The 12,490-nt window shown below is 46.1% G+C and overlaps 1 protein-coding gene across 1 annotated transcript; it reads left to right on the top strand.

The window, feature by feature from the left end:
* Positions 1 to 2,203: 2,203 nt before the first annotated feature.
* NKRF (NFKB repressing factor) lies at positions 2,204 to 11,044 on the top strand. Its single transcript, XM_044268380.1, has 3 exons — positions 2,204 to 2,595; positions 5,816 to 5,940; positions 6,355 to 11,044. The coding sequence occupies exons 1-3, from the start codon at positions 2,393 to 2,395 to the stop codon at positions 8,391 to 8,393; spliced, it is 2,367 nt and encodes a 788-aa protein (XP_044124315.1). The 5' UTR covers positions 2,204 to 2,392; the 3' UTR covers positions 8,394 to 11,044.
* Positions 11,045 to 12,490: the final 1,446 nt, after the last annotated feature.

Raw genomic sequence — 12,490 nt, 5'->3', positions numbered from 1 at the left:
ATTTCAAGGATACTGGGCCCCTGTTCTTGTGATTGGTGAGGGTCTCAGTGGTTGGACCTCTGCCGATCAGACATTTATCCTCCTATCCTGTGGATGGGGCACAACCCCTTTAAGCCTAGAATGCATCCACATACATCAGTGGTCACGTTCATTGCTGTAGCTGGAAGTAGAGGGGGACCTGGCATCCTCACGGACAGGATCAGTGAGGTAATTATGCCTTTTCATCTATTTTGACTGTGCTGAGCTGTTTAAGATATATTTCATATTTTTTCCTTAGAAAACCCCTTTAACGGAGCTTAAAAAGTAGATGGGATAGGGCAAACCAATCATCCTGTCTCCGAAAATTAAGCGAGTTATAGTGTTAAGTAGCACCATGAGAGGACCTCCTTTTAAGGTATGCATTTGGGGGCTCTCTTGCCATGTACCCCCTGCAGGCTGTCATTAAAGGGGTTGTCCCACCTGGAACATTGGTGGCACATCACTAGGATGAAGAAGAGTGCTCCGCCCTCTGGTTCTTTTCGGGAGCTTCATTGATATGCCACCAATGTTCCAGGTGAGACAACCCCTTTAAATCCATCCTTCTATATAAAACGGGTGGTTATTTAATGGGGGCAGGGGCGGCGCTACCATAGAGGCAAGGGGGGCAATGGGCCTCCGACTCCTTAGGGGCCCCAAGCGCCGGCTCGGCCGCAACTACTACTGTATCTATAATTCTATCGTGTGCCTGTGGCGCCGGGTGGCCCTGGCGGTGCGGTCTGGAGACGGCGCTGCGCCCCCCCCCCTGCCGGGTGCCGGCGGCCGCTGTGCCTGCGCTGCTTGTCTCTTTAAGAGATTCGAGACTGGAGCAGCGGCATGCACGGCACAGGCAGGCACGTCTAGCGTCTGGCTGACGTTGCCACAGGCTCGGCCCCCCCCCCCCCCCCCCCCCCCGCGCAGAGCAGAGAACTTGCATTCATGGACTGAAGAAGGAGCAAGCAAAGCAAGCGCCGTTGGCAGCCAGCCACAGCCCAGTCTGACTCTGCCAGCGCCAGGGAAGGCCCGCGGCCCGCAGTCAGAAGGCAGCCAGCCCCCAGCCAAGTTCCAAACTTCCACTGAAGTTCCAAGAATCCAAGTCCAGTCTACAGAAGTCAGTCATCACAGACCAGTTACTGTCTGGTAGGTGGGTTATATTGTTGTTAATTAAACTGGATCGGATCCATGATCCATCCATTCCCAGTTTACCACTCACTTACTTAGTCCCAGGCACCATCTCACCCGTCCGGGCCGTCCGTCCGGGCAGTGTACTACTAGCCCGGCCTGCGGCCCTGGTTCTGTTTGTGTTTGGAGTCAGTTGGACTGGAGAAATGTGCATTTTGGGGAGGGGGGAAGTTACTGGTACTACCAGTAAGGCAGTAACTGGCCCCCTCCCCCCTTCAAATGCACATTTCTCCAGTCCAACTGTCCAAACAGAACCAGGGCGAGCTAGTATACTGGCACTAGGACGGGTGAGATGGGGCCTGGGATGGATCCGATCCAGTTTAATCAACCAACCTACCAGTAACTGGTTGGTTGATTAAACTGGATCGGGATCCATCCCAGTCTGGTAGGTTGCTTGATTAAACTGGATCTGGATCCATCCCAGTCTGGTAGGTTGCTTGATTAAACTGGAACGGATCTATCCCAGGCACCATCTCACCCGTGCCAGTGTACTAGCCCGCCCTGGTTCTGTTTGGAGTCAGTTGGACTGGAGAAATGTGCATTTGGGGGGGAGAGAAGGAGAGATGTGCTGCAGCCAAGTGACGTTAAAGTCAGCAAGTGTCATGTGGGGGGGGGGGCTTATTGTTTTCCGCCCCATTTCACCTAGAACCAGCCCTGAATGGGGGACAGGGGGGTCTAGGGCAGGACTTTGAATTTTTGCCACAGGTGACATAAAAGCCTAGAATATCCTGCTAGGCCAATGTACAAAGAACCTACCATCTAAATCTACTATAAACTAGGAGTCCACTGCGACTTTCCAGTTCTAACCATACTTTTCAGATGAAGTGGCAGAGGAGCCCGTGCCAGGAATTTTCTGACCTCTGAACGCTCCTAAGTCGCGAACGTTTGTATGTACTGCCACCTGCAGGCACAGTAATGTAGGACCCTGGCGGTGAGAACGCTAGGTGTCGCTGTAGCGCAGGTCAGACCGTATGCCATAGCCGGTCTCTATGGTCCTTACGTTCTGCCACACGCTGTCCTCGGTGGTTCCTGCGCGGCTCCGCACGAGACGTCAGGGGCGCTCGGTGGTTCGTTCAATGGATAGCCGTGTGTTTCTCTGAGGCTCGGGGCTTCTCCTCCGGGGGTCGCCGCGGCTCTGTCTGCATAGTCCTTCTCTTCGTTACGCTGGCAGGCGCTGATATCTGACGCTCAGGCCATGGCCTCTGTACATAGAGGAGCCCCCGGTAAGGGGACGCCGGTGTCCCTGGATGATTTCCGTCAGTTCCACGAGAATGACAGCCATTGGGCGGCCCGCAGAGAGTTCCTGGCGCGTCACGTTCACGACTACCCGGGCCGCAAGATGGACCAGCTGCTCGCCCTGTCTGTGGTGTGGACCAACATCGTCTTCATAGGGAACCGGTGAGTGTCCTCCACAGGGGGGTAAATAAGGCTGTGTTCACACACAGTGCGGATTTTCTGTCTGAAGTATATTCCAGTAGCAGCAAAGTGGATGAGATTTTAGCAAATGTCAATGACCGAGGGAAAACGGTATGTACTGTCAGTCCTTCCTGCCACTCTTCACCCTTGAATCCGCAGCAAAATCTGCATGTAGCACGTACGGCTTTGTTGCTGAATTTAGGCCCTAGTCACATGACTGCAAAACATGGATACCGGCCGCGTGCGTTGTTTGGCACCTTGCGGATCAGCACGTCCGGCTCTCTAAGAAATGACTATTCACAGGACATGTTCTATTTTTATTTTATTTTTTTCAGGGCTGGAGAACGGACATACAGATGTGGACAGCGTTTTTTGCGGCTCCGTTGAAATCAATGGGTCCACATCCAAATAATATATGGTTGTATAAATTGAACCTAAGGGCTGTTTCACCCGAGCGAGTCCATTGCGGTAATCACGCTCCATGTGTGAGCATAATCCTCCATTCTGAACCTGCAGGAGCACAGGGCATTATACTGATTTATAATGCTGTGTGTTTCTGCTTGACCTTGCTTCTACAGAATCATAGTGACATGAAGCTGTATCTACAGAATTATAGGGACCGTTTCATGTCAGTATGATTGTGTAGATACAGGTCACGCAGAGACACACAGCATTATAAATCAGTATAATGCTGTGCGCTCCTGCAAGTCCAGAACGGAGGATCACGATCACACACGGAACGTGATTCCTGCCATGGACTGAATCTGCAACAGATTTTTCATCCGTGTGCTTGTCTGCATTTTCTGTCTGCACCCGGACCCGTTCATTTCTGTCAGGCCACGCACACATCCGTATCTTTCTGACGATCACTGTGGCCGTTCAACAAGTGATAGAACTCGTCCTATTCTGGCCTGTGTTGCAGACGAGAATAGCCATTTCTGTTTTTTGGAGGGAGAAAAATGCAGAATGCAATAAAACCCCTTTTTCTTTTTTTTTGGGGGGGTTTTAAAGAAAAAAAGGTTTTTGTATTGCTGCTTCCCAAAAACCATAACTTTTTTTTATTTTTCTTTATATGGAGTTGTGTGAAGGCTTGATTTTTGCGGGACAACTTGTATTTTTCATTGGTGTCATTTTTTAGCAAATGGAGCTTATTAAGGTTTTTTTGGTAGCAACTAAGGCCTCTTTCACACTTGCGTTGTCCGGATCCGGCGTGTACTCCACTTGCCGGAATTACACGCCGGATCCGGAAAAACGCAAGTGTACTGAAAGCATTTGAAGACGGATCCATCTTCAAAATGCTTTCAGTGTTACTATGGCACCCAGGACGCTATTAAAGTCCTGGTTGCCATAGTAGGAGCGGGGGAGCGGTATACTTACAGTCCGCGCGGCTCCTGGGGCGCTCCAGAGTGACGTCAGAGCGCCCCATGCGCATGGATCATGTGTTCCATGCGATCACGTCATCCATGCGCCTGGGGCGCCCTGACGTCACTCTGGAGCGCCCCGGGAGCCGCACGGACGGTAAGTATACTGCTCCCCCGCTCCCCACTACACTTTACCATGGCTGCCAGGACTTTAGCGTCCCGGCAGCCATTGTAACCATTGAGAAAAAGCTAAACGTCGCATCCGGCAATGCGCCGAAACGACGTTTAGCTTAAGGCCGGATCCGGATCAATGCCTTTCAATGGGCATTCATTCCGGATCCGGCCTTGCGGCAAGTGTTCCGGATTTTTGGCCGGAGCAAAAAGCGCAGCATGCTGCGCTATTTGCTGCGGCCAAAAAACGTTCCGTTCCGGAATGGAAGACATCCTGATGCATCCTGAAGGACGGACTGTCCATTCAGAATGCATTAGGAAAATCCTGATCAGTATTCTTCCGGCATAGAGCCCCGACGACAGAACTCTATGCCGGAAGACAATAACGCAGATGTGAAAGAGCCCTTAAGAATAAATGAGCAATTCTGTCTTCTTTTTTTTATTTTTGTTAAACAGCCCGGATCGGCACTCCTGCCAGTCCAGGCCATTAGAGCAGGGCTTAGGGTCCATTCACACGTCCGTTGTTTCTTTCCTGATCTGTTCCGTTTTTTGCGGAACAGATCTGGACCCATTCATTTTCAATGGGTCCTGAAAAAAATCGGACAGCACAATGTCTTATTTTTTTATTTTTTTCGGAATCCATTGAAAATGAATGGGTACAGATCTGTTCCGCAAAAAACGGAACAGATCGGGAAAGAAACAACGGACGTGTGAATGGACCCTTAACATAAGGCTTTTTAGTGACCGCCGTAAAAACACGTATGGGCGGTCACTAAGATGCTAAGCTGCCCCTCAATTTATTCTCCATGGGACTGCTTTAAATAGCTGAGCACTGTACTCTGCCATCTTTGACAGTCCCATAGAGCAGTGATGGCGAACCATTTACAGAGTGCTAAAACGCCAACCAAAAATCCACTTATTACAAAATGCCAACACGGCAACTAAATACCACAGTCCAGTATAGTATATCTTCCATGTACTTTATCGTTTAGCTATAATAGCCTGCCTGCATTCAGTGCGCTGCCTGTGCTGTTCATGGCAGGAGAAGTTTAAGGCATATTGGTACACAACAGACTTTTTCTCAGGGTGTGGGTGCCCACAGAGAGGTGGTGCCATAGGTTCACCATCACTGCCATAGAGTGTGAATGGGACTGCAGAACACATGCTTGACCTGCTGCTTCATATATGGGCACCAGGATCCCCATTCGTGTGATGGGTGGGGATCCTAGTGGTCGATGTGATGATATAATTATCCACTATACTGGAGATATATGTGCATGTTGGGAAAACACCTTTACATAGGGCTGAGGGACTTGTGAACATAAATGGCATAGGTGACAACCAGTAAGATTGTTTAGAGGATTGTCCAAAGTGTGAACCTGGTCATATACATCAATGTCAGCAGGATCAGCCGACTGCCTGATGGGTAGAAAGAACTCTCCCTTGTGGAGGAATAAAGGATTGGGCATGTTGGATTTGATCCTGTATGAGATAAGACTTGCCAAAGACCTCATTCTCCTCTACCCATTTTCGCCATCAAGTTGGCATGGGTAGACTGAACGCTAAGTGTATTGCCACCTTATCAATGTATGAAGCAGGATCTGTATGGTTGTGCCGTAGAATACATTAGCCCATACACTGACTGGAGGTCCTGATGTTTGCGCTCTTAGGTACGGTGCCCAGTTAACACAGAAAATTCAACAGATGGCTGAAGGAATTGACATTGGTGAGATGCCATCGTATGAGCTTGTGCCCGGGGCCAAGGCTACAAAGAGACCTGCCACCTCAGATGCCGGTAAGTGGTGCTGCTGTACTTGTTTAAATGGTGGGGTTATGTAAAGGTTTTTTTTGTGACTTAAATATTGATGATCTGTACTCTGTATAGTCTCTGGCGGTCTGTCTCTATACGCTGCAGCCAGTCAGCTGTTGGACAGGGTCGCGTTGTCTGGTGAACTCTGTGGCCTCTTCCTCAGCTTGTGACGTCACGTTCATTGGCACATGTCCTTTCTGCAGTTCATCCTATTCAAGTGAATGGGACTGAGCTGCAATACTAGGCCCATTCACTGTGCAGTGCTGTGCTGCAGCCCCATCGAACAGCTGAAGGAGGGGTGTTAGAAGTCGGACCTCCACCAATCTGATAATTAAATATATAAATTATAAAAAAACTTTTAAAAGCTATTAAATATACATTTGTATTTTTCACTTGCAGCCGAACAACCCCAAAAGAAGAAGTTGGGCCCACGACCACGTTTCGAACCAGTACATTTTGTGGTGAGCACAAATGAGGATGACAAGCAGTTTCAAGTAAGCGAAAAAAGAAGTAATGACACAAGCAGTCAGGAAAAAGCTAACCCGCCACTTATGTCCAATGCATCGTTTGCCGTCGACGACCTCTCCGAAGTGGAGTTGAATCCCAGCCCCTATGTGTATGACTCGCATCTGGCTGATGAGCTGAGTAAAAGTGACGGCGGCAACTTCATGACCAAAATGGAGCAGGATTACTCTGCTAAGTTTGAGGCTCATTATTCAAATATGTCCAAGGATTTCCGCTCTAATGTCCTAGATTCGTGGAAGGACATGAACAAACAGGGGAGAAAAGGCATTGGTTTTGTAAAACCACCAAAAAAACCTGGGAAGTTTGGCAAGGACATTGCATCAAGTTCTGTGGGTCACACAATGCATACTTTGGACAAACCCAGTCTTATTAACCAACTTTCTGTGTTTGTGAAACAAAACATGCAAAACCCTCAAATGGTGGCTGGTAGCACACGGGTTAACTACACCCACGTGTTAACCCAGTCTGTTCAGGCATGTAAATCAAATCCAGAATATATTTATGTCTCTCTCAAGGAAATACCTCCGAGCCTCCTTCCTAGACCTAGGAAAATCCCTCCCGATGGCTTTGCGTGTGAAGTCCGGTGCCAAGATGTTTACTTGGCTACAGGTTTTTCATGGACCAGAATTGGAGCCCGAGACAAAGCAGCTGAGCTGGCCGTACAGCTCTTGGTGAAGCCCATGGTCAAAGTGATCCACACAAAGCGAAAGTTTGGCAGCGGCTATCGTGACGATTTGGTGGCATGCTCTAATGATTCTCTAGAGATTGACTTGCCACCAGCTCTGAAACAAGACAGCGACCATAATATGAATGAGAGTTTCCCCGCAGCCCAGCAGTTCTCTGAAACCGTAAAAGCTGCCTCAACCAAACCATGGTCAGAATTTATCCTCACTGGAAATGCATGTGACGCCATAGGCATCTTAAACAATTCTGCCACTTTTAACAAAATGACGGTAGAGTACAAGTATGACATGATGCCCAATAACACATGGAGATGCAATGTATATGTGCAAGACCACTGTATAGCGGGAGCCTTTGGGAATAAGAAGAACAGCAAGCATGCTGCAGCAGAACAAGCTGTCAAGGTCTTAGAACGCTTACAGCCTAACCAGAAGAAATCTGATGGGACCAGATCCTCAGGCAAAGGTGCCATACCCTCATTAAAAGACATTGTGATTTGTGAGAATAATGAAAACGCTGTCTGCACCCTGAATGCCACGGCTCAGTTTAACAAGGTATCTATAGAATACGTGTTTGAGAGAATGGCTTCAGATATTTGGAAGTGCAAAGTATTCATTGAGCAAGAGCTTATAGCGGAAGCCTTTGGCATTAAGAAAACAGTAAAGCATGAGGCTGCGGAGGCGGCTGTGATGGTCCTAAAGAAGACCCAGCCGGTGGTAATTAATCATCTGAGGAAGGGCCCCGCAGAAGATGCAATTTCTCGAAATCAGATCCGAGGGGTTTCAGATACAGTGGCATTCAAACAACAAATCAAAGAGGACAATATCGGAAACCAGCTTCTAAGGAAGATGGGATGGACTGGTGGGGGCTTGGGCAAGGGAGGAGAAGGAATTGCAGAGCCAATTGCTGTAAAGGAGCAGTTTAGTCGTGAGGGCCTTGGCCTAACAGCAACTAACCAAAAGATCAACAAGAGAGACATTGAGAACATTATCAGAAACTATGCGGTGTCCAACAGTCAGGACGACCTGACGTTTTCTAGAGAGCTGAGCAATGAAGAAAGAAAACACATACATATGATAGCTCAGAGATACGGACTGAAGAGCAAGTCTTATGGACAGGGAGTGAAAAGGTTTTTGGTAGTAAGCAGAAAACGGAATAGACGGGATCTCATCCACCAGCTACGACAAGAAGGCCAGGTTGGCTCATACGCTCTAGTTCTGCCAGATCAGTGACCAGGTGAACGGTGTTTTGTGTTATTTATTCACGGCATTGTTTAAGGTTGTCCATTCAGGTAACTACTCAATAAATGGTGTTTTACCCTAGTTTATTGCTTTAAACCTAAGCTGATACCATGGAAGCACATTTATGGGAAAATGAAAGAGTAAAGTTAAAACAAAAAAAATTAACACTTCTGTTCAGAGTACACTTTGTTTTTAGGTTAAGTCAGTTCTTATCACTGTTGTGTAATATTGATGTTTTTTTAAGTTCCATTTCTTTTTAATTAAAGGTGCAATTGCAGCAATCTTTAACATGACACTTAACCCCTTCCTGACATGTACAGCAGATGTCAGGTCTTTAAAGATGCCTGCTGAGGATCCAAGCAAGCGCCATAGCTGACAAATGCCTGCTCTTACACTCAGTGGCAGTCTGTTGTCAGAGATAATGCCTATAAAATAATTTAAATCCCTCAGATGCTTTGGTCATTTGTGACTACGGTATCTTAGGGGTCAGTTACAGGGAGCGCTGTGCTTCTGGTGACTAAATAGCTCCCCCACGACGAGACTGTGGGAGCCAATCAGTTGCTATAACAGCCTGTGGCTTTCTGAAGCCTTCCCTAGCAAAGTTCTTATCAATGTAGCGATTCTCACATGGACTACAATGGTAAATGATTGCAGTCTATGGGGTAAGCGATCAGATGCTCACGTGCTAAAGTCCTCCAGGGGAATTAACAATAAATGTAAAGAAAAATAGTTTTGAAATATAAAACCTCAAATCAAACCATCCCCATTTTCAAAATTATAAACGGTAAAAATAGACCATTAGTATTGCCACTTCCAAGTATGCCCAAACTGTTACTATATAAAACCATACAGTGAATATTTTAATGAAAACAAAAATCTAAATGACATTGCTTCATTCCCCCCCACTTAGTTAGGAAGTGGTTAAACCATTGCAATAAACCTTAAATTGACACTTAAAGGCTTTATCTGGGAAGCAGAGACTGATGTCTTATCCTCAAGATGGGCCTTAATATCAGATTGATGGGGTCCAACACCTCCACCGATAAGTTGTCAGACAGCACCTTACATTGTGTAGAGCTCCCATTGTGTGAATGTACCCGGTACTGAGCCGTTTGCTTCAGTCTTCATTTTCATTCTTCTGCAGAGCAAAATTAACGGATCTGCAACGGCCTTTGTTGGATTTTTCATACAATGGGGCATTTTACTGAACAGTGCAGTATATTGCTCCAATTTTTTTTTTTTTTTTTTTTTACAAGAATCTGTGATAGAGGCCCCAACGCGGATAGGGAAAAACCCTAACACAAGAAAACCTAGTGAAAGTCAAGTTTGTTTGCTGCCACTCTTTTTAATAGTTCTAAGCGTTAAGTGTTCCACCTGCATCTTGGGGTCTCTTGAATGATCATTCATAAAAATGTGAAATCTTGGTACCTCCACCCACCCATCCATCTCCGGACCGGATATATTCCAACAAGTCCCCCATCTATAATGTTCATGTGTAAATTTAAGGAAAATAAGTAAAAAAAATTGAAATCTTTGCCCATCTCATATTGTTCTTTGTCCAGCAATAGTATTATTTTCCTGGTTCACTTTTTCTACATTCATGGTACAGTATGAGAAACAACATATTGCTCTTGTCCCAACAGACAAAGCCTCATGTACACAGCCACTATATGTCGATGATGTCACCTTTTGCCATATGAATTGTTTTCCTCTAGAGGCAAAGATTCTATGGAAGGATATCCCCAAACTAGAGCACTGTGCACATGAGGCCTCAAATCAGTAAAACATACACACAAGCCAAGGGACAGACTACTGGAGTTTACTGTATTTACCACCCAATTCCCTGATTATAATAGGATCTGATGGCTTTCTGGCATAAATGCCGACTTTTGGACTGACAGATACCAATATTTGTCCAGCCGAAAGTCGTCGGATCCCGATATAGTCAAAGGGGATCTGGTGGTTTCTCGCTACAGTAAACTCTGGAGTTTGCACCGCAGGTGTGAACCTACCCTTACCTGACAGGTTTTGTCATACTATTCCCTTTAAAGAGGTTATCTGACCCCTAAAATGCACGGGCCCCTCATACTGGTAATACTTATCCTGCATCAGTTTACTGTAGCAAGAAACCACCAGATCCCCTTTGACTATATCAGGATCCGACAGCTTTTGGCTGGACAAATATTGGTATGTCAGTCCGAAAGTCGGCATTTATGCCAGAAAGCCGTCAGATCCTATTATAATCAGGGAATTGGGTGGTAAATACAGTAAACTCCAGTAGTCTGTTTGGGGGCCATTATAGCCTCTTTAAAGGACCTTTCACCCCTCCTGACATGGCTTTTAGTCAATATTTGTATTCCACATTAAATGACAATTCAGAAGCATCCATTCTTATGACTATGTTCTGCTATCCCTACTAAAAGTTTATTAATAAATCGCCAGCTTGATAAATTATAGGCACGTTTCTGCAGTCTGACACTGCCAGCGACAGCCTGTAGGGGCACATCTTCCCAACTGGTAGCACTCAGTCAGCAATCCACTGATAATGATAGAGAAATGGCCAAACATGGTTATTGCATGGAGAGTGTAATGGACGTTCTAGGAGCGGGGACAGATGCTCTTTAATAAAGAAAATCAATCAATTGAATGTGTAGACTTTAATTCCTTTTTTTTGTGGCGCGGGGGGGGGGGGGGTTAGAGATTAATATCAAGTACAACATTTAATTAAAAATCAATGTGTTGCTAGAAAGTGTTAAGATGCACTAAATGTTTTTTTTTTTCAGGATAAGGGTCCATTCACACGTCCGCAATTTTGCAGACGCATTAATTTTCAATGGGGCCAGAATGTGCTGTCCGCATCCACATTTGCGGTTCCGCACTTCCGCATCAGTGCTTCAGTTTCCGAAAAAGATAAAAATAAAATAGAACATGTCCTATTCTTGTCCGGACAAGATTAGGCATTTTCTATTATAGTGCCGGCGATGTGCAGCCCGCAAATTGCGGAATGCACATTGCAAGCGTCCGTGTTCTGCAAATCCACAGAACACTTACGGATGTGTGAATGGACCCCAAGGCAGGATACTGCTGTAGTACTTTATTAGAGAGATCGTATGTGCTTTATCTAGATTATGCTAAAAAAAAAAAAAAAAAAAAAAAAAAAAAATGCACAAATGACTCCATCACTTATTTTGATGGTAAACAAGCCTGATCACTTTGCTAGTTGCAGGTTTAAAAAAAAAAAAAAAAAAAAATCTCTACAAAACCAGTGAACCCTTTTATTTGCCCAAAGTACCCCAAATAGTGCATGGTTTTGCCCCATATACCTGTTTTACATGTCAGCAGTTTTCTTCCCCTTTTCTCAGCATCATTTCAGGATGTTTTTGCAGAACTTCCCATTTTCAGCAGATTTCCTACAGGGTTTCTAACCAAACCCGGCATGTTTTGTCTCACAGGCATTGTTCTGCCTGTGTAGGGTGCTACTGCAGAGAGAACAGCGTGCTGGGTGTGTTTAGAACCCTCTGCCAGGATCGGATTCTGAGAGCACTTTCATAGTATTTGGGGTACTATGGGCAGATTATAAATTAATAATGAAACCAGAGAATCCCTTTAAGGGGGTTGACCAATTTAGTGCTAAAATTATTAATAAATGCCATCCGTACAGCATACCAATCCATAATATGGCTGCAGATGTAAGGCCAGGCCAGAGACACCATTCAACCTTGAATGGGTCCACGATCCACAACATACAGTAGTGCGGAGGCATGGACCCAGAAGGGCTTCCAAGCGTTTCTGTGGACTGACTAGTGTCTCTGCTCCACAAAAGTTAGGCCACGTCCTATCTTTTGCTGTATGTTGCAGATCGCGGCCCTTAATGGGTTCGCACTGCAGCACAGAGCAATGGTCATGTGCATGTACTCTAATACTTACTTTTCCATGCTCCCACTCCCCTCTCAGATTTGTAGGGTACACTCCAGCGGCCACCAGCAGGACCTCCACTGGTTTTAGGGACAACTATAGTACCACGCAGAATATCAAATGCGTAGCTTGTGCATCAGGCTTATTAGAACATGGCTCTAATATAGAACAGA

Source organism: Bufo gargarizans, chromosome 9 (assembly GCF_014858855.1).
Source record: "Bufo gargarizans isolate SCDJY-AF-19 chromosome 9, ASM1485885v1, whole genome shotgun sequence".
In the NCBI taxonomy this organism is placed as follows: domain Eukaryota; kingdom Metazoa; phylum Chordata; class Amphibia; order Anura; family Bufonidae; genus Bufo; species Bufo gargarizans.
The sequence above is the reverse complement of the archived record's forward strand: the minus strand, read 5'-3'. Positions and strand labels throughout refer to the sequence as shown.